Here is a 24,970-nt window from a genome sequence, read left to right as displayed (position 1 = left end):
GTAGAGCATGCCTCACGCAGTTTCGATGCCTCCGCCAGGCCTTCAGGCAATCATCCTTTGTGGGCCTGGCTCATCATTTCCGACTTTCACAGCCAACCCGGAGGAGAACCCAAAGGCTTTGTTGCCCATCGCAAACCGGCCTATGGTGTGGTACCCGCTTGAGTTCTGTTATCGCACAGGCATTACAGGTACGAAATGACATGTTAGAGTATTTCATGTCTCGTGTGTTCTGGTCACCTACCTTACAACGCGTGGGAAATAGATCTTAAGCAAGTCGCTTAATCGGTTCTTTGAAAGCCCAAATGTGCCTATCGATGACGGAAATAATTTTTTTTTCCCTTGTTGAGCACGGTAATTGTTGGGTCATCTCAGTCATTTAATAGCTTGGGTCGATCGGAATATATCACGTCCATCAACCTCATGCGCTCAAAAACTCGTTCCTTTGCAATTCATTAACATTAGCTGATATGCAAAATAGATATTACATTGATCTGCCCGCCATCTGCGGCCAAGGCCATCCAAACAGCCCTAAAGACCAACCCATTTCTGACGGGCCTACCACATCCGCGCCCAGATCTTTTGGCTCCAAATGATCTGGACTTGTCAACAGGCACAGCTGAAATATTACGACTGCCAGAAGTCAGGCAGGTCCTGACCTCCGACTTCGTAGTGCTGCCCTGTGACCTTGTCTGCGAACTTGGAGGTGACAAACTCCTTCAAGCATGGATGGTACGGGCAACAGCCCCATATCAAGAACCTCCACAAGCGAGCGGAGGGCTGGGCGTGTGGTACGAAACGAAGACTGCGACACCGGTCAAGGGCGAGGAAACAGACTTTATCGCGACCACACCACTTTCGCAGCCGGTTACACCCACATCTAAGGACTCACTGTTACGGCATCTATCCAAGCTGGCCCTCTCGATCCCCACGGACTCTCTGAAGGACTTAACTGAAGAGAAAAAAGGCTTCCCCATCAGGCATGGACTGATGCGTAAACACCCTAAACTTAGAATGTTGACTTCTCACAGAGATGCACATGTATACATTCTGCCTCATTGGATCCTCGAGCTCATTGCCGAGAACGGACGTCTCGAGACTATTGGTGAGGATGTTATTGGTTGGTGGGCTAAGTCAAGCTGGCAGGACGGCCTGGCAGAGAAGCTCGGATTCCCCAACGTGCTCAGCTCAACAGTGGGAGATTTCTCCGGGCGTGAAAAGGGCATCAGCAGTCCATTTAGCGAAGGAGAAGCTTCACCAACAATTGAGGTCTCACCGCTGTCTCCTGAAGGTTCTAAAAAAAGGAACACTCTGGCTTCTGCCACGACACGGCGTCACGTAGTGCCACCGGTATTGGCTTATGTCCAACCATCCGATCCTAACGCTCCCCTCATCCGACGTGTGGACACGGCACAGCTTCTACTAGCCGTCTCGCTGCAATTAGCTAAGCTCCCTTCTGTTGAGGAGGCGGGCGCAGATGCATCTATTTTCGCTCATGCTCGCAAGGTAGCTTGGCCTGAAGGTGTTAAGCCGCGAACAACAATTACCAAGCAAGACTCCTTAGTGGCTGACAATGTCACTGTGGAAGAGAAAACTTCGATCAAAGAGTGCGTTGTTGGTGCTAACTGCCAAATTAAGGAAGGTGCCAAGCTGTTCCAATGTGTGCTAATGGACGGTGTTGTGGTTGGCAAGGGCTGTAAGCTCACGCGGTGTATTTTAGGAAAGCGCAGCGATATTGGGGAGGGGTCCATCCTGACAGAATGTGAGGTACAAGAAAACCTGTTGGTTGAACCACGAAGTAAGTCCTACCCACCTATGCGAGATTGAACTCCATTTGTCGGCATCCCGAAGCAGCGGCTAACACCTTCGATTACAGCCGAGGAAAAGGACAACAAGTTCATGAGCAGTGAAGGTCTTGAAGCAACGGAAGAGGAGCTACAAGATGCCATGGATGACGCTGGTATTGATTTAATGGGTTAGACAACAGTTACACCATGATTGTCAGTTGACGAGCAAACAATTGATCATTCGTCCGCGTCCACTTGGCGTGCTCAAAACAAACCAGGATGAGCTCTCTTCTGCCGCCGATAGTGACTTATGTTTTAGTGTGCTCTACGTACGCTATTGAAATACCACGTTGTATTTCGCAATGTTCGAGTTGGCCAATTGGTGCGATCAAGCAGCATTATCTTCCCGCCATTCCACGCTAAATCTCCATAACCATGGTATTTGGAACGCCAAGGCACATTGATACTCTCAACCTACGACGTAGTCTACTACAAGCAAGCCCAACTACCCTATTCGATCTGTCGCATGCGTGAGATGTGTATGTTTGTGTGAAGTATGCAGCCAGGGCAGTCAAACTGCAGTTGACACACTTCCATGATCTATCATTAAAGACGGGGTGGAATCTGCAAATAGGACTGGAGCGCCGACAGGTGCCGACAAGCACGAACAGGGATGCTGGGGACGTTTCCAGGATGCTTGTGACTACGGAAACCTGTACTCAAACAAACGTGGCAATGTTTTCCGGCAAAACGCCAAAGTCAATCGGAGTTCGGATTTTGGCTTTGTTTGCTTCTAAAACAGACATCAACACTCTTGAAAAAAATTAAAATCTGTACGTAGCTGCGAGCAGGCGAGTTGCTGGGATCATCCAAGAAGATCAGCGTGGTTTATGATTGTTCAATGGGCGGCGGTGAAATTAACCCACATTTCCGGTATTTAATGATAGCACTACATCATGTCATCGTGATATAATCCATTTTGCAGGTGGTTCTTCTGAGTTACGTCCGAAACCCGGCGGACATACTCCGCCTTGCTGGGCCTGCTATCAAGCACAACACTATGTAGGTATCACTCTAGCTTGCTGCATCCATGCTCAGTCTAGACGTGTCGCTGCCCATGAAGAGATTAAAAGATGTGATTGAGCGTAACATGCTGGTTTGCAGGAGGTGTTCTAATTGTTCTTAAACGTCAACAGCCTTATTACTAAATAATGCTTGCTGCAGAACATGCTGCGCAGGGTTTCTTCTTTTGAGGTCGTAGAAATGGCATATTCTACCAAATCCTCAGGCTGAACGGTGGACCAGGAGCAGACAGGGTCCATTTACCTGGTTGACATCCTTGAAACCGGCTTATAGTGTGCGGTCCGGCTTGCCACAAAGGTCATCTGACTGGGAACATCAAGTCTTATGCTGTGCGTCACTGGCACTCAACCAGTCTTGTTGACAACGACGCCTTCTTTCTTTCAAACAGATACCGGCTGAGTCGATCTATATGTCTTTACCTGTCTCACAGTATCAGCCTTGAAAATAGGAGAGATGAATGCAGGTTTTCGCAGTAGAATGCATCATTATCCTTGAGCAAGATTTGACAGAGTTTTGTCATTTGTCGCAAGTAGCATGGTCTTCTGTCTGCTGGGTGCGTCATGTAAGCCATCGCCAAGCCTTGCTTGGTCTCTCTGAACGAGGAGAATCTGCACATACCGCAACCGTTCTACTGCATCAGGTCATCCTTAGGGGTGCTTATCCGCATCACGCGCCAACATATGAACTTCAGAACTTGCTATACCCCATACTGGAGAATTGCTTTGCATTGTATAAGATCGTCTGACTCTACTACGGGTGGTCGTCTGCGTCAATAGCGGAGCCGACTAGCTACACTGCATTTGCATGATAGCGCGCAATTGTGATGCATTTCACGCTATCATGCGATATTCCGTTGATAAACTGTCAACCTCTAACAACATCAGTACGTCAATTAGTTCTTGCATTCTATGTAACACTATAGGCTGTAGAGAAGGAACAGAATTGCTTGGTGATCTAATGAGAATCTGTCCGGGGTTATAAAGGATCAAACAGACAGCCCCCCTTCTGACAGCATTTTACAAGAAATCATGTATCAGTGACGAGAGCCGTAGATGGAATCAATAATATGTGGGCAGCTAGTGGTTTTACCTAGAAGCTCCGCTAACTTCGGCGTGGGGATGGCTGCAAGTAATGTTGTTATACTGCAACAACGCATAACGATCTGGTCATGCTCACGGCCCAATCCCTAAGTGCGGCTCTTTTAAAGTTATACAGTGCATGTAGGTAGCTGATCTTAATCCACATCGCTGTTTCATGGCCAAAGTTGTTTAGGGAATATGGCAGGTAGGTTTTTACACAGATCATTATACACAGCTCTATACACTGTCGCAGTAACTGTGTGATTGGAAATACGAAGAATGCCTATTTCTGTGTTTCTTGAAAACGTAACCACGTATTATCGTCCTTCTTGAGTCACAATTGTTACATACACATGACCTGCCCACATTTCCTATCACTTAATTACTCATCTTGTTGGCGCTTGGCGGAGAAGTTGTGTTCAGGTGTTAAACGCCGTGCGTCTTCTGAAACAAGCCAAGTAGAGTCAGCATGATGTACACTTTTTATTTTACAAATATTGGATGATACGGTTAGTATGTTTAGCCAAATAGCTTACCAGTGCCCAGTTCTTTGTGGCCTATCCTACAGCAATATGAGCTCAATGACTCCTGTAAAATCAGTCCGCCCTTGTTCTGATCTTCCTCTGCGGGATTCTGGTTGTAGCACCAATGGTAGTGTAGTTGGTCGGGGCAGGACTCCGACCAGACTCTTTCGCAACATTTTTCAGTGCAGTTGTAGAACTGCACCTTTTTGTAACACATTCTTGCCAGAATATATATATATAGAAGATAAGAAGACAATGAAAGCGTCGACCTGGAAAGAGATAGAAAGCTCGGTAACAATGTTTGCAAGATAATGCCATCCCCTTTATAGGGCGCTTCTGATGCTTCTACAATCAAACAAGTCTGCGTATTGTGACGCATGGGCTTCCGCGCAGGATACAGCTTTCGTACTAATACACATCAGTAGCCTGTTTCGCGACTGCAGCCTGACAACCATTCATAGTGCCAGGCATTTGATGCATACGACGCTTGGTACGTATTGAATAAGGCGGCAACGGCGAAAACTGTTTACGGAGTCTTCTTTGCTACGATTTGTTTCTTACTACAATAGAAACTGTCATCGCTTACCGGCTGCAGTGACCTGTGTAAGAAGCTGCAGCACTAGCCATTCAAAAAAATAAAAAAATAAAAGAACTCAGTCTGATCTGATAATGCTACAGTAGATAACGACAAATGCACATTGGTAAGCCACGCCTATCGTTCCGGTTTGTTGACAAAGCATATCGTTGGTGACACGAAGTCATGCAAGTCCCCGTAAGTGAAGAGAGGTGTATGGAGAGGCCTAAGTAGTATCGAATGTGTGGCACTGCAAATGCCCTCATCGTACCAGATCCTGCGGCCTTCCGTAAGAAAGTCAGCAGCACCGTATACCTGCACGTCTGGCTTACAATCCTCGTGTGTCGAAACCATGTAACCTACACTATCAATAATGATGATGATGATCATCATCATCATCCATTAATCCATAGTTATGTATGCACTACGCTGCAGGTAACTCAAGAACTATATATCAAGCGGCTATTGAAAGCGCCTGCAAGGGTATTGATAGTCATCAGCTTGCGAAGTGCACACAAGAACCTTAACAAGTTCGCCATGATCAAGAATCGGTGTAGATAGATGCAGGATTGCGGGGATTTTTTTTTTCTTTTTTTTTCTTATCTCCAATCAAGTGTTCGGCCAATCTGATAAGTTCTTTCCTGTCTTTCATTTATCAAGTTACGCAGCTCGGATAAGACCCCTGGAAAAGCCCGTACAAGCTTTTGAGTGATTATATGTATCGAGAAGGACCAAATGTGATTGAAAATGTCGAATTATGTTGCTTCTTCTCACACAAGCCTTGCTCACTATCAGTCTAGAAATTAAAGAAAACCTAGCCCTTCAATCATGCCGCCGAGACGATAAACCGATGAAAGACTATCCCCGTTATTATATGCATAGCACACCTCTTGACTCTGTTATCGAGACTCTTGACTCTGTTATCGAGAGCCTCAGGACAGTCATTTTACCATTTCTATATGATGTTAGTGATTCCCACAGGGTAATGGCTAGACTACACACTTGCCATAGACACCAGAAACTAGGGCAAACTTCCAGTATGGCGCTGAGTGCTGTCGCTCCTCTAAATAGCCGTTTGGCTCTCCTTTGGACGCCATCCAGGTACTGTGTAACCCTAATTAAGCTTACCCTGACTCCTCCAAACGGTCGGTTCATGCAGCTAGTAGAAGCCGTTAGATCGACTGTTCTGCCAAAGGCAAAGATCATAGTCAGTTTTTTAGTCGACCAGGCAGACTACTACATTTTGTGGCGCTACACCTGCAATGCATACGCTATGTTGAATACGGTAGTTAATAATCATCTAAAGCAATTTGCGCAATGCTGTTAAACTGCGTGTTGAGTGGAACATCAAACAGGAAGCCATAAGACTGCGATTATCTCACATTCGAACCCCTAAGGAACGATCCCGACTGACCGCCGCTTTGGATGTGTACCAGATGCACAATCGAGTCAGTGAAACAAGCCATTCGAGGAAACCTCTTGTTCTTGAGGCTGTTGGCATTTAGTTGTGCTCATCTTCTAACAAGCGAGATTGTCTGGCGGGTGAATATTAGCACTTTGCTTATTACAGTAGTTGCTGGGTAAGACCTATGTACAAGCTAACTTAGTGAGTTTCTCAGTGGAGTCAAACCCTGCATCGAGATCCTTCTCAAGTGGAACACTAAGCCAAGACCCTGGAAGAGCTCTCCCGCAATAAACAATTCATGGTCGAGTCGAGATATTTGATTTTACACCTCGTCTGCCACCTACAGGTTATCGCAGATCACTTGGCGAACATGTCCATATTTGATTCGGGTGCCCTGCTTACCACTACTACGAGATCGAGCCGCTGAGTCGCGCATCTAGTGGCTTGCAGCCAGACACTGATCAAAGTGATCTGCATGAATGTTCATAGTGCTGATAGTGTGGGATGCGTACGGCGACCATGATCTTCACTACGGGCCCCTGAACCCTTATTCATCTAACCTAGCGAGTTTGTCTAGAAAGCCGTCTCCATGCTTCCCCGAGTGCCGACATATCAACCTTAGGAGAGAGAGGTACTGCCATGTCTCGAGTATGCATGTCCAGCTCGCATGACATCTAAAAACGACCCCCTTGCCATGGTAAAGTAGAAGTTCCACCTCCTGAGGTGGCCTAATGGGGCACAGTCCCTGCAGCTTCTTTTGGCCGACTTTCTGGAATGTTGTCGTAACCTAGACTAGTCTAAGCTTTTCTTAGATGCAAGAGGATGGTCATGGGAGTTGAGCAAACAAATATTTCGACAAGGATTACAGCAATGAAGTTCCACGATTTTCATTGTTCAAGGATCATCCACTGCGCGAGAGGATGAGGGACATCCGCCATGTTTGTGGCAACGACAACGAGTCGGGTGATGTAGAGAATCACCAGATGGCGGATGCCAGATTGGATTTTTGCTGCAAGTACGTGCCACGTCTACGTTTCTAGACAGCCAGGAGTGATAGATTCATGCGGCTGCGATCTATTGAGGCCATTCCTGATCTTATTCCTAAAAACTAGATTATGCTATATGTCTCCTTGTGGCAACTTGATATTATGTGTCTCAAGCTGGGTTTCCCTTAAAATGAGTACGACAGTGTCGCGTTCATGCAAGATCGATTGCTTTTCGCTGATCCAATTACACCAGCCAAAATGTGTAAGTGACAGCTGCATTCGCCGCCATTGGCCTATAAGCTGACAAGAATTGTCACGACCAGAGCATCCAAATGTATCCTAATTTTTAATAATAAGATTACAGTTATAGCTACCCCGCTGGGACTTGCTCAAACATGGCTGGGTTTATTTATAATATGCATGTTGGTAGTTCGTGCTTGCAACACATCCTGGTTGACCAAGCTGTCGGGACGCAACCGCATTTCGAATTGGTCCGCAGCTGCAGGTCGAACCTTGTCAGAAGTCTGCCCGTGAGGCTAGTGGCTTGGTGTGAGAAGGCTTATGCCTGGTCTTTCCCACTGCCTTTCTCCAAAGATGTGCCCAGATTCCCGGCCCGAAGCACATCTCTTTTTTTGCGCAGCTTGGACGCCACTACACGTTCGTAGGTAGCATTCCTATCAGAGGCTCCGCTTGTGTCTTTGCGGTCCGAGTGCCTATTGTAAAATAGACTACGCCAGCCTGGGGCCGATGAGACTCTGAAGAGTTCAAGGGAGGGGCTGTCAATCTCAATAGAACCAAATTTCTGCCCTTCTGTATATCTATTGGCTATCCCCTCATTCCTTTCGAGACTACCATGAACTCTTTGTAATTATACTACCAATACGAGAAATCAGCCTGATAATTCGATCACCGTCACAGGTCCCTATACACCAAAGTGTAACATGGAGCCTTTCAACCTCGATATCTCATTGGACTACGGAGAGGAGGATTTTGACTTTGGAAGTCAGCTGTCCAGTGCTTCATCCACTCGAAGCTTTTCGACCACTCCTTCCTGCGCACCCATTACACCACACTCCGGTCGCTCCACACCTCAGCAACACAAGACATCTACGGGCTTCGGTCCAGTACGAGAAAATGGGCCTACCACAACACCAACATCCTCGTCCATGGATGATTACTTGATAACAGAGGTGAAGGCAGAGATTCTGGCCTGGGAAGCATACCCACCAACGCCGTCTAAATATCCTACGGACTCACCATACAATATGGATATCGAACATGCAACAGTAATGCATTCCAGCCTTCCTCAGTATGGCAATGCTATGGACTTCAACAACCATAATATGTTAGAACAATATCCCTTCTCGGATAATCTGACGTCTCCTTTCAATGTACCACCTCCTCCTTACTCGCTACACAACCCAACCTGGGACAATTCTTCCCTTTGGACTAACCCGTCCGAAAACTCTCTGGGGTTCTTGGATAAACCCGATTCTCCAGCTTTGGTGCCAGTGCTAAGCGATGTATCTCTCCAAGACCGAAGCATACGTCGCCCACCGCCGTATCTGTCTAATACCATGAGAAGGCACCTGCCAATGGAGAATGCGCAGCGGAAATCAAGCGTATTACACCGCGTTCAGAACGGAGAAGTGTCCCGAAGAGGCAAATTCCAGCCTGGCTTCATCGCCTCGATACCTTCAGCGCAACACCGATGTCAGATGCCTGAATGTGCATTAAAGGATGCGGGAAAGAAAGGTTACAAACGAGCCGAGCATTTGAAACGTCACTTTAGATCGTGAGTCCTCTATCCTGCCCAAAATCCAGGACTGTCAGCTAATTATCGCTTAGAAAACACAGCCATGGAGAGGATGACGAGATATGCAAGTTCTGTGGTCACAACTTCTCCACTAGAAAGGACAATTATAAGTCGCATTTGTACCTGCACACCAAACATGAGCGTTCAAGCACGTCGAGGACGCTCTATCATCCAGACGCAGTACTGGAGTACGCTGAGATAATGTCACAAACAAAACGACGAAACACAGCCAAGAAAAACACGAAATGAATACTTAGAAAAGCGGTCTCAGTCTTGTAAGACAAGTGTCTGATATAGACTTGGATATTGCCAAAAGATGCTTCACGAACACAACGATGTTGAGCTTTAAGACGTGCTAAGATCGATCGGAATGTCACTAAAGCATGGCGTTTATGGGATTGGCTTGGCATATTGCATTTTAAAAAGCACTCCGTTTTTACATGAGTGTATTTGAGCAGTTGTATTGTTAGTCGAGTTCATCGAATTCGGATGAAAAGTTTCACAGGTTGGAATACATCATGTCTAGGGACATCGGGGTTCTTTTTACGCAATGTATCATTAGTACAATGTTGCAAACATATTCAAAATCAATTCAGATATTTGAATGAAACTGATTTACTTATCCACTGGGAAAAGGTTGCCATGTTTATGATCTGCAAATGTGGAAGCCTTCGACGGAATGTATATTGCATCTAGTGCATGCCACTTGGCAACCTCCGCGGGTGAGATACCAGTGATAATTAGGTCTCAGATTTCGCAGGCTAAATACCGGGACACAGCGAGGTTCACACCGGCTCTGCTTAGCTTAGATCTGGTATTTGTGTCACCATCTTCAGAGCCACTGTATATCAGAAATGGAGAGAAAAGTTTTGCGGAAAGGGTGTTCCTCCTTATTGTCTCGGGACCTACCAGAAAGCTGACGCAAGATTCGCCTGATGTTCACTTAGTTTGAATGCAACACGCCGCCAACACCATGTCTTCCGCCTGCTTTGAAACAACATGTTTGCTAATAATCGATTATCTGATGAACGCCATACTATGAATCCACACAGTGGTCTACATGGATGTATGGTCGTCGTTCCCGTGGATGCCCGAGTTGGCATGAAAACCAGGACCATCGGAAGAAGCATGAACTGAAATGACATGCATGCCAAAGAGCACCTCATGGTGTGTAACATACCAAAGAATACCTAATGCTGTGTAACATACCAGTTGGGACGCCACGTCTGCATACGTTCTAGGGCTCTGTGGGTCTCATATTTGACAACTAGACTAGCAAAGATCCTGGGCTGAAGCTAAGCTCTTTCATCCTGCCCTTTTGAGATTGGGTAATTCATGCAATATGCATCAACCCCTCAGGACTAACACGCGCTACAGTAGATTGCTACTAAGAAGCAATAATCCAAAGGATGTTAGTGTGCATGCTGAGATAATGCAGCACAAAACGGTAATCAGGGGCATGTGCAAAGAGTTAATTGAGCCGCAGCATGAGCCGTTGCTTTCAAAAAGCAAAATATTGAAGCCGGAGAGACACAGACCTAGCCAGACTGGACCCAGTGCTTCAACGACAAGTCAAGATCCTATGGTCCTGTGAAGTACAACAACCAAACAAACGGTGCGTTGAGAAGGCAAATGGGTAGCATCGAAATAGATTGCAACGTGGTCGGGCAGTGCTGCTGATTTTCGAAGTTTTTTTTTCTCGCTCCAACGTGCATGAGTGGTGCATAAGAGTCAGGTCATTGGACCTACCGTAGTCTAATCCCGAGCGTTCGGTAAACTCGGGAAATCACTATCACCTTGACTGATGCAAATGTCCGCGAGCTCACCTCATTCGCGCCAAATATATACAAAGCATTAGCATGATGGACAGACTTATCATATTCGCGGTCTTGGCTTAGAGTAGGTGCGACGTTATCGGAACATTTCTCTCTTCCCTGGCAGCTTGAGGATATATTCTGATCACAATTGAACCAGCGACCTCGTACTTTTTATTTCTATTGACGTGCTATTATACTTTTGCTTGATATGCCGGATCCCATCAGGATCATCTCGCATCGAGTTACGTTTAGTCCAGAATTCTGACCCGCTACACACTGTGCGCCCGACATTATTTGGAGTGACTGAACATACGGATATCGACCTATCAGTAGAGATTACCATATGGTAACATTGCACACCGTTACGTGAGATTCACTCATGATCCCATTGAAACATGTGTATTTCGGGTCATGTTTTGGTATTGCCGATTCATTACAATATAGTTTCGGGCCGAGGTCTACGCATGAAACCGCACCACGACCAACAGCAGCAGTGCATCAACTAGACATGGATGCGTTTCGAATCCGGCTGCTCACTAGTGTGACACGATTTCGAAGCAATATCGGCATAAGGCGGAGTCAATCTTCGGAATTCAGGCGTGAGGATGCAACGAAAGTAACAAAACCAAGCAAATTACCTTCCAATTCTGGAGTGCCAGGTTTATGTTGTGGATGCATTTTTTGATGGTCGTCTGCTGCGCCCAGGCAAACGGATAAGACGACTCGGCTATGGTCCTCTAGTCATAATTAGATGTACAACAGATGCACATTAGCCTCACTGTCTCTGTTGAATTACCCCACCAAATGCCACAGGTCTTTGATAAGGCCTCATAGGAGGCTGTGTGCAGCGCTGCCTCAACAAATACGGTATCTTTGAATGAAGTGGTATTACCACCAATAAACGACCCAGCGGCAAGGATGAAGCATGTTATGACATTTACATATTGCCTTACAGCGCCCGAGCTCATGCAGAGATTGCCAACCCAGCTGATGTTAGTCATTCCTGTGCTTTTTGATTGCCTCGCACAGCTTCGCCTTGTTAACAGATATGTACAACAGTCGTTGCAAAGAATTGGGCTGAGCTATTAGAGGCTGGTAGGATCAGCAAGGAAATTGTGTTGCAGCCATCACCGCTTTAGACGCTCGCGAGAAGCTTCTGACATGTTGATCGTTGATTATCTCCGAGTCGTAGTGGAGATCGAAATTTTTCATGTCAATGGCAAGCTGCATAATAGTGGTGATCATCTTCACTCTGTTACAGTCTGCTTTAGACAGGAAAAGGTCAACTCTCGTAGTACAGAGGTAAGGTAACTCTGGACTTGAACTAGACGATCTCGTCCATTTACATTCATCTTGTCGCGGTTTTGTTGGTCGGTTTCTTTTCAGTCTCAGATGGTTCTAAGCAAGCAAGAACAAGATATACCACACTAAATCCCAGGGGCGATGTCTAATAAACCAGCCCCTTTCAATGTGTTCATGTATACAAAAGGAAAGGGATCCAGCTGGGAGATCCGGCAGCAGCTGGCAATCACTTTCGAAGTTGCACCTACCCCTCCAGCACGACCACTCTTTCTCAACATGAGGCTGACAGCATGATGGGCCAACGCTGTAAAGTTCATCTTCATCTATCATCTTCAACCTCCAGATCCCTTAAAAAAAATTCGATGTAGTTATTAGCTGTCAATGTTACAATGGAAAGCCTCCCATCATACGAACAAGCAACCACCGCGCCACATTGGCTGCAGCTTGTAGGCCCATATGTGCTAACGACTGATTGGAGACGGTGTTCCCGCGTTAACAAGCTCTTCTACCAACAATTTGCTCCTCGCCTCTGGCTTGATCCTCTTGTCACAGCAAGACATCACGGCCTGCATCCAAATGATGGTAAGTGTTTTTGGCCCCGCATTTTAATGACGGGCACTAGGGATTCGTTTGGGCCATCCACTATCGTGAACTTGTCTTACGAGCTCAAGATCTAATGCTTTTCTTCTTATTTCGATCATCACCCCTTCTGTGCCATGAAAAGCTTCTCAAGGGAGTTCTCAGATTTACTTCCACTTAGAGATAGACAGTCCACCTCGCAACACACAATATGCCTACATGAAGAAAGAGCCGTCGGAGTGCGATAACTAGACAAATTCCGTTCTGTACCAAAATCGTACCTGCTAACTTTTTTTTGGACCTCGCGTGGTATTGCAGATTTGTTTACGTCCACCTAAACTCCGTAAGACTAATGACGAGAGAATTTGTGCGGTCGCTGGACTTTCGAAACTTTGCCGTCGTTGCCTCTGGTCTTTATTCAACAGATGCCAGTGAGAGGGCAATATCCAATAGTTTCAAGCATCTTCCAACCCTCTTCCCCCGACTTGTGTGCTTACTTGTTGATGGACATCCCGAGCTCAATCCGGAGTCACTTGCGTGGGTTGATGTAATCAACACAGACAGGAAAACCCCGAACTCCCTTCAATTACTTGATCTTGCAAATTGCCCACACCACCTCAACGCTAACTTCTTCCGATCCGCCTATCTCAGAGATCTCGTGTATCTAGACATATCGTCGTTGCCCGGCTCCATAAGCCAAACAGTAAAAGCTTCCCTTAATCCGGATCACGTACCGGGTCTTCGAGTGCTCAAAATACGGCAACGTGAGTTGGATGATTCCTCGGCGCGTATCTTGCTTCAGAGGTTTGGACGACAATTATGGAGTTTGGATTTATCCAATAACAAGCTAACCGATGCCACAATCGATACATTGATCAGGATGTCTTTCTCGTCTCTGACTTTGCGGTCAGATGCACATTTCCATATCGAGGGCAAACTAATCAGCCCTGGACGACTAGGTACTATTGAGTATGGGCCGCTTGAGTTCCTAATGGAATCGAAAGAAAGTTCCACGTTTGTTCATCCTATGCGTTACTTTCCAGACGCGCCGCCATACATCTGTGGTAGAAGCCACCAGGAACTACAGGAGTGGCAGACTGTGCGATGTAGTGGCGCCGGTCCTCGACGGTGTGACGACATTGACAGCGTGAAAAGTCACTTGCTTGCAGATTTGCTCGGTCAGCAACCAGTATCTACGAGCAGTCTTACGCACGACGCACGCAGCGGCCAAGGGGGGCTCACTCACCTATCCATCAGCGGCAACCAAATTACATCGGCAGGGGTTCGGAGGCTGCTGAGATGTACATTAGGACGACTGGAGCATTTCGATTGCAGCGTTCAGCACATCTCTTCAATCACTTCAAACGCCCAGTCTAGTCTCCGGATAAGCGGGCTTTTTGGAACATCACACCTGATCCGGCCGTAAGCAAAATAAAGACCATCTTCTGTCCCTTGCAGCATTTCTACAGAGTGTATACTGCTCGTGAAGGCATTTTTATGACTTTGGCAATGCTCTAGAAGAGTCTTCAACCCAGTATTAAGATGTAATTACTAACTCCGAACGTTATAGCGTATTCTCGTCAAATCTCCGACATTTGCGCGTCCATCACTCCCTGGTGACAAACATACCTACTGTCAACAGCCGGGAGCTGTCACAGCGAGCGGCTGCGGTCTTCGCGGAAACTGTCGTTCGCGAACACGCCCAGATAGCTTATCCCCAAGTATTTGTGCCAGACACGAACCCACGCTTGTCATCCTTGACACTTACTCACATACCAACGCACTCTATTGGCCCTTTGATTTTGGCCCTCACTAATTTCTTGGATCTCGCCTCAAGTCAACAGCATGCAGTTGAAAAGGTCCTGGCATCAAGCACTCAACGAGGCTCTAAGGTCGTGAGAGGACTGCAGTACATCCGGTTGGAATTGTTGTCTGATGAAGAGCTACCAACTGCATTATTCGATGACGACGTTGACTTCGATCAACTCCTCGACCCTGCTAGTTTTACGAATGATAACCTAGATGAAACAAGCGGAGACGCGCAGGCAGGACTACTTGCAGAGAACGCCGAAAACCAAATCGGCAGAGAAACCCAGGTGATAGGTTCGCCAAAAATGTCAGAAACAGCCGGAAACTCTCAAAGCGATATCTGGCAGCACTCAGGAGATGTTTTCATCGTGCATCGGGTTGAAGCTCCTGAATCTTGGACTGGAAATGTATTTACCCTGAAAGTTTGGACCGGCAGTGAGGTAACTGGAATGTCTCCTGCTGTCAGCAAGTACACAGCCAATGTACAAGATCCTAAACTTCGTAAGAATGTTGGGCCCGCTATGCCTCATCATGTTGCTGCAGGTGTGCCATATGGGTCATACATCTTTTATACTGCTTGGGATGAAATGATTTTCCCTGGAGGCAATGCTAAGCCCAACCTACAACCATTACTAGCTTTGCACAAAGATGTTGCTGTAGCTATTAAGGAATATCGTGCTCAAACGAGAGGTACGGACAGATATTGGAAAGGGAAACTCGAATTGGTCAGGGACAAACGGTAAACAGACGAGTTGACGCAGTGTCTTTTGAATTGGTAGGACTGGAAGCAGATTACTTAGCTGAAAGGTCACCACTTTCTTACAACAACGCATTCTACAACAATCCATGTTATTCTATACAATACCATCCCACTCGACTTAAGTCTGCCTAATTTGACGTCTTTTTCCGTAACAGGGGAGGGTTTGAGTATTGTAAAAAACCAAACGTGGAATGATTTGGGACGCCACGTCTAGCGGGCTGGATTGCCAAAACTGAAAAAGTCTTTGACGTCATCATGCTGTCATGACCAGTGTACGTCCATCAACACTCCGGCTATATTGAACTCCATTCGGATCCATCACATGCATTTCTGTCCGAGCTACTGGATAATATTATCATTATAACACTAATCATCATTTCTAGGATGCGGTACCCAGAAGCATAAGTCGTAGAAACCAATCAGTCCATTGACATTCGAAATTAGGGCTGTTAGCTCCGCTGTATGGTGGTTGCTTACCAAACGGCATACTAACTCCTTACGTGAAAGTCGAATCCTCCAGGAACTCAAAACCCAATGTATACCCGCCAAGAGGGTTTTCACTCTTGAGAATCTGAGAATGCGTTTGATTGACAGTATCAGTCTAATACCAAGCAGCGACGTGCTTCCCTTCAACAGTAATCTCGATAAGTAGTCTGTCTGAGGTCTGGGCACACGACAGTCCTGTTTTATCGTAATTCCTAATTATGGCGGCGAAATATCGTTGCTCATTCAACATGTCACTTCAGACAGTACGACTGAAGGGTCGACGAGGGATGCTTGAGCTACTACATAGTCTCCCGTCAGATGAACCAAACGACAAGCCACCCCTGCTTTTCATCCATGGGTCATTTTGCTCGGCACATGATTTCCAAAACTTTCTGCCGTACTTGGCCGACCATGGCTACCCGGCGTATGCTCTTTCAATTCGAGGGCATGGCGCATCTTCGGCGCAGTGTTGGTTATCGAAAATGCTCTTCACGAACATACACAGCTGGGTTGATGATATCCAAGCCGCTCTTGCCCATATAGCCGCTGCTCATCCAAAAGCGCCTCCAACAGTGCTGAGTGGCCACTCGCTTGGCGGCGGCGTGGTGCAACATTTGCTTTCATCTGGAGTCCTGAAGCGAGGCAGCCCCGGTGAACGTGTTGATATTTCTGGTTTGATCCTCCTTGGTGCCGCACCATTATACGGAGGCGGTAAAATGATCATGGCGAACTGGCAAAAGGTTGAAGCACCCGGGGGCTATCCGCGCTTCTACAGCGCGCGGGGCCTGCTTCATACGCCCAGGCAGGTCAGGGCATCGTTCTTCAGCAAAGAGGCAAAAGAACAAACGATCCTCGACTGGATGAAAACCTGCAAAACTCCCAAAGAGAGCGCTCGCGCTGGTCTCTCTATATTCAGGCCTGTTGGAGACGCCAAAAAGGTCATGGACGCTTTAACCGGCCTGGAGACTTCAGAAAGGACGAGAAAAGTACTTTGCATCGCGGGTTCAAAGGACAGACTGGTTCCGGCATCTATGGTCCTAGACAATGCAGCGGCCTACAAGCAGGCTGCAGTAAAAGCCGGCATCAGTCAAGAGACCTGTATAGCAGTGACCATTGAAGGCTGTGCTCATCATTTGATGATGGATGCATATTGGGAAGTATGCGCTGAAGAAATATTGAGCTGGCTTGAGGGAGCCACCGTGTCGCAAGCAAAACAGCTATCAGACGGAAGTTAGCAGAATGGGCCGGGACGGAAGATATGAAGGCATGATTGTGATAGAAGGTCTTCAGAGGAATGGGACCTTTTGGTGCAAACTTGCATGATACGCTACGCTTGGCTATTTCTTTTAACTGTCCTAATAGCTGTATGATAAGAGGACTCGACTCTTTTCGAGTCACAGGGACTTCCATATTAGTAGTTGTTCTGTCAAATTATCGTGGAAGCAAATTTCTTTCTACAATTTGGCACTATTACCATTCATTTTACCATAATGAAATTCCCAGCCACGATCACGAACCACTTTATTTACCCAGTTAATGTAGTTGCTCACGTTTCAAAATTGCACTCGTGGCTAGCTATAAAACTAACTATATAGCATAAATGTTCAAGGTCTGTGTGGACTGCAGTGACGGTGTACATGTCACTATAAGCCAGTTTATTGCTGTGCACTATTATGATTCATTATCCAATACACAGAGCACCGGTGAATGGCCATCGGAATTCGATTCCCTGGTCCAAGGTAACGCTCAAAACTGCTCAATTGTGATTACAAGGTTTGCTAGTAAGGAAAAGGATTGAATATTTTACTAGTCCTCTTCAGGTTCACGAAAAGAAATCATGTCTTTTTCACATTATATGTTCATTTTGTTTTACCACTCGAGCATATTGATAAGAGGTCACACCACCTACCACATCATGGGACGAGAACCCAATCATGGGAGAAAGCCTTGCATTATATCACCCAATGGTCAGTCTTAGCAAGTCCTACGATCAATATCCTTCACCAACATGTATATAAGCATGTACACAGAAACTCCAACTTGCATTGGTCGTGGCTCCAACTGACTCAAACTATTTGTGATTCCCTTTGTGTGCGCATGTCTCCACATAGCAGCAAGTCTCCCATTCCAGAAGTTATGCTAGAGTGCGCAGCTTAACTTGCTCGCGGATGTGTCATGCTGCTGGGAATTCCGAGAATTTGCGCAAGATATCTATCTATATTAAGGAGCCACACCCCCTCCCATTATTTCTGACTTTTCAGTCGCATAATCCTAACATCGTTTTCCCGTCATCATATAATCAGGAAAACTCTTGCGTATACCATATTCATACTCTGATCAGCGCACTACACAATAATTCACGATGCAAGCCAAGTTTCTACTGCTCCCACTCCATACGCTTGCAGGCATTGCGGCTGTATTGCCTGTATTCAACAAGACCAATACGGAGAACATTGGGGACAATCAAACCGACGTCGACGTACAGCCAGCTCCTAGTTTTAGAAGAGCCGACGTGATCGCTGATGAAATGAGGGATGGAACAGGTGACGGTCGGCCAGGAAAAGTTCCTTACCGCAAACTTCCGCCTTGCTACGTCAAATGTTTTGACTCAGAGGGTCAAAAAACTTGGCCAGCCATTGGCGACGTGCGAGACCTCACTGCAGATGAGTTCTGCCACTCACAATGGACATGGTCGGGCAACTGGATTAAGGAACATTTGCAGTTCTGTGTAGCTGGCGAATGTGATTCCTGCCCTCGCCACTGTTACGACCCTGCCAAGAAGTGGTTCGATGATGTTTGTGGCAGACCAGGCCTGTAGCTTGCTGTGGCACATCATTATGCAGAGAAGCTAGCCAAGGAAGACATAACCAGAACAGCAAATCAAGTGCGCCTGGACGAGAAACTTGTCATTATCGCTGATAGCGCATCGCAGGAAGGCAAAGAGGTTGACTCCGTGGCAAACTGTTCAGTCGAGTTTCAATCACAACTTCAGCTTCTTCTGTTGGTATGGACTGTGAGACCCTCTGCCACTGGCTTCTAAAATGATTTTATGCTTGGAGTTTATTGTAATCCATGTCGGAAGGTATTCAGATAGCAACGATTCCATGGCAGGATTAGTCAGCTATCACTCATTATATTCAATCCTAACCACATTCATCGTTCTTTGAGCCTGAGACTTTCCGACCACAAGTGACAACGTTAATTCTTGTACCTCATCCTGTAGTATTAGACTTCGCTTATGGATAGATCAGCTACATGATGAAACTCTTAGTGTGGGATCCAGAGTTCGACGCTGCTGGCTCGATGCCTAAGGTGTTAGATATGGCTTTCTAAATGAGGCTTTTGAGGCTTCCCATAAATATATATATATGAATATTATATTCAATGGAGCCAATACAAGATTCCTCATCAGCTACTACAGCCTAATATCATAATACAATGCCTGAGCCCAGTCAAATTCCGGGTCACTATATCCACGCCCTTCGGAGCTCAGGCTCTGGTTGCTAGGATGAATCATTCCATTAGTTATTCCATCTGACGCTTTAGGCTCAAAAACTCCGGATTATCTGGTTGCTACGTAGAAGCGACTTCTAAGGGTTGCTAGGCAATCACATCGTAGGGTGGACCTACCGAGTTCGATGCCCTTTATTTGCATTCGAGATTCTGAGCTCCTCTTGTCTTCCTCTTTTCATCATCTCTCACAGATCCCATTTCGATTTCATAATCTTGACTATCTTTGAGTATTTGAAGTAACCGCGAGCGCATTATTCGTGTTGTCCTCTTGATCTGAAAGTCTGCTAGACCTAGGTCCGGCTCACGAGTTGATCATACTACGACTTCACAAAAGACCGCATCGCGAACACTCTTGTACCCATCACGTCACCCATATACACTCCCACACGTGCATCCACAAACACCTCCAACTTCGACTTCCCCACCGATCTCTACCCTTTCCCCATTCACCGTTCTCCTTTTTTACCCTTTTTCCTTTTCCGCCTCTTTCCCGACTTTTCGATTCTTGAAGATGGACGAGGCTACGTGGGGCAACATTTTGTTGCTTCCCGAGAAGCTTGTATTTGCAGCCACATGGCTCAGTCCGTTGTGGCTCGTCCTCTTCGCTGGGGTGTCATCGTATACGGTCATGTATCGTTATGCGTATCTGACACTCATTGCCCCCTCTGTCAACGATGCTCCATTTCTGCCTATTGACGCCACTAACACACAGGCCACAGGCATTGCCATCATCGCGATGTTTGCAGTCCTCAAAGCGCAGTGGTTCGGTGCTTGGATGTTGGCCCTTTCTATCACATGGTTTTGTGACAAGAACTGGCAATCGTCCATCGAGGATCGATCTATCTCGCAGGCGCAGCATCGTAAGTCGTTCCGTGTCCCATGCTATTCTTTTGCAATCTACTTCACGTTCCATTTTATGCCATATTATCCCCTCTCATCCCCGTCCTATTCAAATTTCTGTTCCAAGCTTTGTCATATTACGACTTGCCCAGTCACTGACATATCTCATTCCATCCCACAGAAGAATCTGGCTCTACCATCGATGGCCATCCAGGTAGCCAGTTGCGACGATGTCCGTTTCATGAGCAGCGATGTTCTGATCGCGTGTACCATTGCGAGAGGACGAACAGAGACCTGCCCATATTCGATCATTATTGCGACTGGCTTCGTGTGTCAGTATATTCCCGTACAATGAAGTCCTATCTCATGACGCTCCTCTTCTGTCCCCTCGATGCTCTTGCTACATTAATAGTGTCAATAGTATCTTTGGTATCGCCTGCTGGACGAACAGACTGGCCCTTCGGGGTCACTGTCTTTTTGTCCGGCGTTGCCCTCATTATTGGATTTTCCTGGTGGACTTCCATGAAATGGTTGCATTTGGCGTTCAAGAATGAGCTGCCTCATGAGTACCGCCACACCGAGAGGCCCATTTTATTGGGTTTCCAAATCGAGGAGGAAGGACGCCCTAGAATCCATTTCGCGACCGTTTTTGGAAACCCGTGGGATCTTGGCTACACAGGGAACCTCTACCAAGTGTTGGGGAGCTCTTGGTGGAAGGTAAGTCCCCATTTTCTCTAGGGTTTCTTCTTTATTTCTTTCATCCTTGCATTCCAAACCCTCGGGGTGTCTCCAAAGAAATATTCCAACAAATTTACATATCCCTTAACTGCTTTGAGGCTTCTAGCCTTTCCTATAGAACCGCAATAGGGAATTCTTCATGGCTAACGTCTTTTCTGTAGTGGCCCTTTTTCTGGTTGCAGCCTGACCGCGTTTCCAAGTACGGTCGATATCATCCAAATATCGACCTACCCTTTGCGGAACGTGTTTGGAATAAGCGCACCAGTTTGCTCCAGGGTCTCACGGGTCGCGGCAGCAGCAGCAACAGCAGCAGCAACCGTAACAAAAACGGACTTGGCGAAACGGACGACTTGTGGGAGTTAGTCGAGATGCGCAGGCCGTCCCAAGCAGTTCAGAGCAGCCGGCGCCGCACGCAGGCATCTTCTTCAAGCCACGGAGAAGGTCCTAGCAACAACGCGCATCGGCAGCGCTCAGCTCGAGGTTCGTCCCACGCGCCGGGTGCTGACATCTAACAAGGCAGGGTACAGTAACCGTTGGGGCATGTGTAGGATGAAGTATAATGACCAAGACCATGACCAGACCATTTTCGACCAGACGTAAGTGCCCCTTTGCTGTTTTGCTACTATCTTCTTTAGGCTCGATCGAGACCGCCACCGCTATGGATTCAATTCGCCTGACACCTGTCGGACAGGCCAGAGCTAAGTCTGCCCTCTCTTCATGTTTTCTTGTCATGTTTTCAGCAATGTTACTGTGGAACCAACTGACTGTTTTTAGATAAGTTTGCTCTCATCCCGCTCTTCGCCATGTTCTCCGCCGCGAAGGGCGCTCCGACAAGAACACCGCAGCGTGCTCCGGTTAGCGCCTTCTCTGTTGCCATTGTTGCGAGGTAGCAGGTCGTACTTGTCCTCTGGTCTTGGTCTCATGCTCATACTTTTTTGTTGGTCGGCTTCAGCGGTATATTCGTTTGACAATATCCCTTTTAACCCCTTTTTTCTTCCTCACCACTCTGCCATGTGATTTCCCCACTTTTCCATTTTCGTTTTCGTGTTTTTCGTTTTGTGTTTGATTTCACCTGGTTCTCTCTCTGCCCTACTCTCCTAGTGGTTCCTCTGGTTGGCTCTACCGCGTCTCCCCACTTGTTGGTGTAGAGTTGATCTCGCGATCATCTCTCTTGTCCCCTCTCTGTTGGCTCTCACTGGTTAATATCTCTGGTCCTCTAGCTCAAGGCTCCCCGTTGAACCTTCGCGGGGAGGGGTTTTGGTGCAGGTGTTCTCGTCCTCGTGGCAGACCTTTGCACGTGTTTACCTGTGGTTTGGCTCCCCCCAAACCCCCTTTCAGTACTGTCGACAGCTTGACTGTCGCTGTGCAGAAGGGTATCCAACGTGGTAGATTGTCAAAGTTCGACACATTCAGCCGCTATAGTAAATAGAATCTCGTTTGCGATCCAGATTTGGACTGGAGCTCGGGCATGAAATCAATCGGTTGAATAGTGAGTAAGCAATTGTGCTACTGACAATGTCAGGCACATTGGAATCTGTATGATCCAGGGACAAGTGAGTGTCTGCCCTTCCGCTCAGACCAACTTGAATCATTTATCTCGACTCGCACGAATTTGAGCTTGACCGATCTGGCCCATGCTACTGCTGTGCAAATTCATTTGGCTTATAAGGTCTCTATGATATGACACGGCTTGGCATGCAGCAGTTGTACCCAGCAGACACGCTAATACCCGGGATTTGTGCATCCTGGCACATGAATGGGCGAGTCACCTAAAGCTGCGCATGACCTTTTGAGGAGGTCTCTTCTAGATAGTAGGGTCAAAAGAAAACGCCTTCCGATCTTGTCAAATGCGGACGTATGCCCGTTCACCAAGGAGACAGGAGTTCGAAGCCTTGTCTGCGTCTAGATCATTGACTACTTATTTGCTGATCAGGCATGTAAAAGGTGAGCATAAAATCCCATTTCCTGCAAAGGTCAAATCAAGGTGAGCATCCTATCGTTGTGATACGTTTATATCGACCGCGCCATCGGCGAATATACCCTCTGTGCAGTTTTGAGCAGTTTTCTCAATGCTCTCACGCTTGTATCCGAAATCAATGCGTCACACACCCAAGTTTGTCGGCGACATGATGAATGATAGGTGATAAACCTATTGAAGCGTGATATACCCAGTCGGGGCTCTCCAGTTGAGTGTCTTCTTAAATTACGACGTTATTGCATGCATATGTGTACTACTGTAAACAGTACCAGCATAGACATGCCTGATCCAGATTCTAGTATGTTGCGATCGGGATATCGAGACCCAAACTTGCAATCTTATTTGTTGGTATTTTCAGACAAGACTAGCCCTGAGAGGATTCTTCATTGCCACTCAGAAGTGCCAAAAGACAAAATAACACTGAGAGAGCTGGTATATCCACCCAACAAGTTCTCACAAAGCGCTGTGGAAGCATGGATTGGAAAGCTCTTGTATTAGCCTTGATGACCAAATGCATTGGCTCGGCGTCGGGCTGGTGTGTTTGATGAATTCCGGAAAGACTTGCCGCATACATGATCCAAGATAAGAACTCAATCCTCCAACATCTCCAGTGATACCTGATGCCAAAGCAAACAGCAAAATTGGGACAAGAGAGATGTTAGCGCATAGGAATATTCCTCAGACATTGCTTCCGTAATACATCGTCTGTGAGGCAGGCACCCTCGTGGACAGTGCAGAGGGCAGCCCTGGCCATCGCATCACGATGAATAAAACCACAGTCGCTGTAAAAACCCGAGCATATTTGCAGAGCTCAAGCATGAGGGTTGTAGTCGGGAGCACTCGCACACAAGCCAATCTACCAACTTGACGAAAATCCATGACTGTCTTGCTGCAACCCTCTAAGTTGGTCGGACAGTTGAGGCCATCTCTGCCCACAATCATGTTTTAGGACAAACAGCCCAAATACAAGTATACTGAGGCCCTCGGGGGCTGATCCGCTTGAAGCAGCAAACCGCTTTCTTGATACCAGGGCTGGTGAAACGTACGATGAGTCAAGGATTAGATGTACGGATACGCACAACCGCCGACCCCAGGCCATTACCAGCCAAGAAACTCTTCACACAACTGATCGGCAAAGGTGCAGCATGCGATGATGGCATAACATACGATGAGCCGCAAGCACATGGTCACATTCCTCGGCATCAAAACCGCTGTGGGGCCGCTCATTATTGCGTCAAACATCGCAGGGATCGGCTCTGCAAAGTCACATCCCCCGAAACGCGTATGTAGAGAGGCCCACCCAATTACTCATTCGACCGAGCCACGGGCAGAACGGGTAGACCCGTACATGTGGTCCACAAGAGCTTTGCTTTGATGCAAGTCCTTACAGTAGTATCCCAAGTCGCACGGAGGGAAAATGATACGTGGTTGTTAAGCCCAGCTCATGCAAAACATCTAGTGAAGCCATGAGAAAACGATATGGAGTAGATTATTTCACAACCGGATCACGTCTGAAGGATTGCCCTGAAGTAATTTTATTATCAGAACAAACCCACTTCTGCAAGTCTCTAATTCCTGCGTAAACAATTTAGAAGAGGCCGTGCAAATGCGACAAAATGGAAAAATTTTGGGAAAGGGCGAACACCATGTCGTAAGCGTCGTTGCGAGAAAGAAAGAATAGAAGTATTGATCGTACAAGTAACACGACGATACCCAAGTGAAAGTGTACCAAGGCCTTTCCTTCCGATATTGAAATCACAACCCATGGCCATGCGAAGTTTTCTGTCTATGTCAATCTCCTTGACGTCTCCGATTTTGTCTCAAGTCCTTGCAATGCCATCGTAAATCAGTTGATTTCATGCGTGAAATGAAGAACCCAATCTGTCTTCCTTCCAGG

At 46.8% G+C, this 24,970-nt stretch overlaps 5 protein-coding genes across 5 annotated transcripts; all 5 read left to right on the top strand.

Annotated features, from left to right (window-relative positions):
* Positions 1–7: 7 nt before the first annotated feature.
* Positions 8–1,977, top strand: BKA67DRAFT_655189 (nucleotide-diphospho-sugar transferase; the record flags this gene model as incomplete). The annotated part of the gene is made up of 3 exons (XM_046106707.1): positions 8–188; positions 479–1,795; positions 1,874–1,977. 3 exons carry the CDS (start codon positions 8–10, stop codon positions 1,975–1,977), a joined length of 1,602 nt encoding a protein of 533 aa, XP_045961118.1.
* A 6,399-nt stretch (positions 1,978–8,376) lies between these two features.
* BKA67DRAFT_532127 (uncharacterized protein) lies at positions 8,377–9,500 on the top strand (the record flags this gene model as incomplete). Its single annotated transcript, XM_046099487.1, has 2 exons — positions 8,377–9,230; positions 9,284–9,500. 2 exons carry the CDS (start codon positions 8,377–8,379, stop codon positions 9,498–9,500), a joined length of 1,071 nt encoding a protein of 356 aa, XP_045961117.1.
* A 3,019-nt stretch (positions 9,501–12,519) lies between these two features.
* BKA67DRAFT_553490 (uncharacterized protein) lies at positions 12,520–15,836 on the top strand. Its single transcript, XM_046101914.1, has 3 exons — positions 12,520–12,952; positions 13,249–14,371; positions 14,520–15,836. Exons 1-3 carry the CDS (start codon positions 12,760–12,762, stop codon positions 15,499–15,501), a joined length of 2,298 nt encoding a protein of 765 aa, XP_045961116.1. The 5' UTR covers positions 12,520–12,759; the 3' UTR covers positions 15,502–15,836.
* Position 15,837: 1 nt separating this feature from the next.
* BKA67DRAFT_553487 (Alpha/Beta hydrolase protein) lies at positions 15,838–17,522 on the top strand. Its single transcript, XM_046101913.1, has one exon. The coding sequence runs from the start codon at positions 16,223–16,225 to the stop codon at positions 17,237–17,239; it is 1,017 nt and encodes a 338-aa protein (XP_045961115.1). The 5' UTR covers positions 15,838–16,222; the 3' UTR covers positions 17,240–17,522.
* An 844-nt stretch (positions 17,523–18,366) lies between these two features.
* On the top strand, positions 18,367–18,822 carry BKA67DRAFT_655185 (uncharacterized protein; the record flags this gene model as incomplete). The annotated part of the gene is made up of 1 exon (XM_046106706.1): positions 18,367–18,822. One exon carries the CDS (start codon positions 18,367–18,369, stop codon positions 18,820–18,822), a length of 456 nt encoding a protein of 151 aa, XP_045961114.1.
* Between the last annotated feature and the right edge of the window lie 6,148 nt (positions 18,823–24,970).

The sequence above is a fragment of the Truncatella angustata genome, assembly GCF_020726525.1.
Source record: "Truncatella angustata strain MPI-SDFR-AT-0073 chromosome Unknown BKA67scaffold_2, whole genome shotgun sequence".
NCBI lineage: Eukaryota > Fungi > Ascomycota > Sordariomycetes > Amphisphaeriales > Sporocadaceae > Truncatella > Truncatella angustata.
Note: the sequence above shows the minus strand (reverse complement) of the source record. Positions and strands in the feature narration are given on the sequence as shown.

Excerpts from the sequence above, each read along its gene's own strand:
- BKA67DRAFT_553490 (XM_046101914.1), top strand. The coding sequence starts at position 12,760 with ATGGAAAGCCTCCCATCATACGAACAAGCAACCACCGCGCCACATTGG. Across the intron at positions 12,953-13,248 it reads CGGCCTGCATCCAAATGATG|ACCTCGCGTGGTATTGCAGA; the intron begins GTAAGTGTTTTT and ends ACTTTTTTTTGG. Across the intron at positions 14,372-14,519 it reads ACATCACACCTGATCCGGCC|CGTATTCTCGTCAAATCTCC; the intron begins GTAAGCAAAATA and ends CGAACGTTATAG.
- BKA67DRAFT_553487 (XM_046101913.1), top strand. The coding sequence starts at position 16,223 with ATGGCGGCGAAATATCGTTGCTCATTCAACATGTCACTTCAGACAGTA.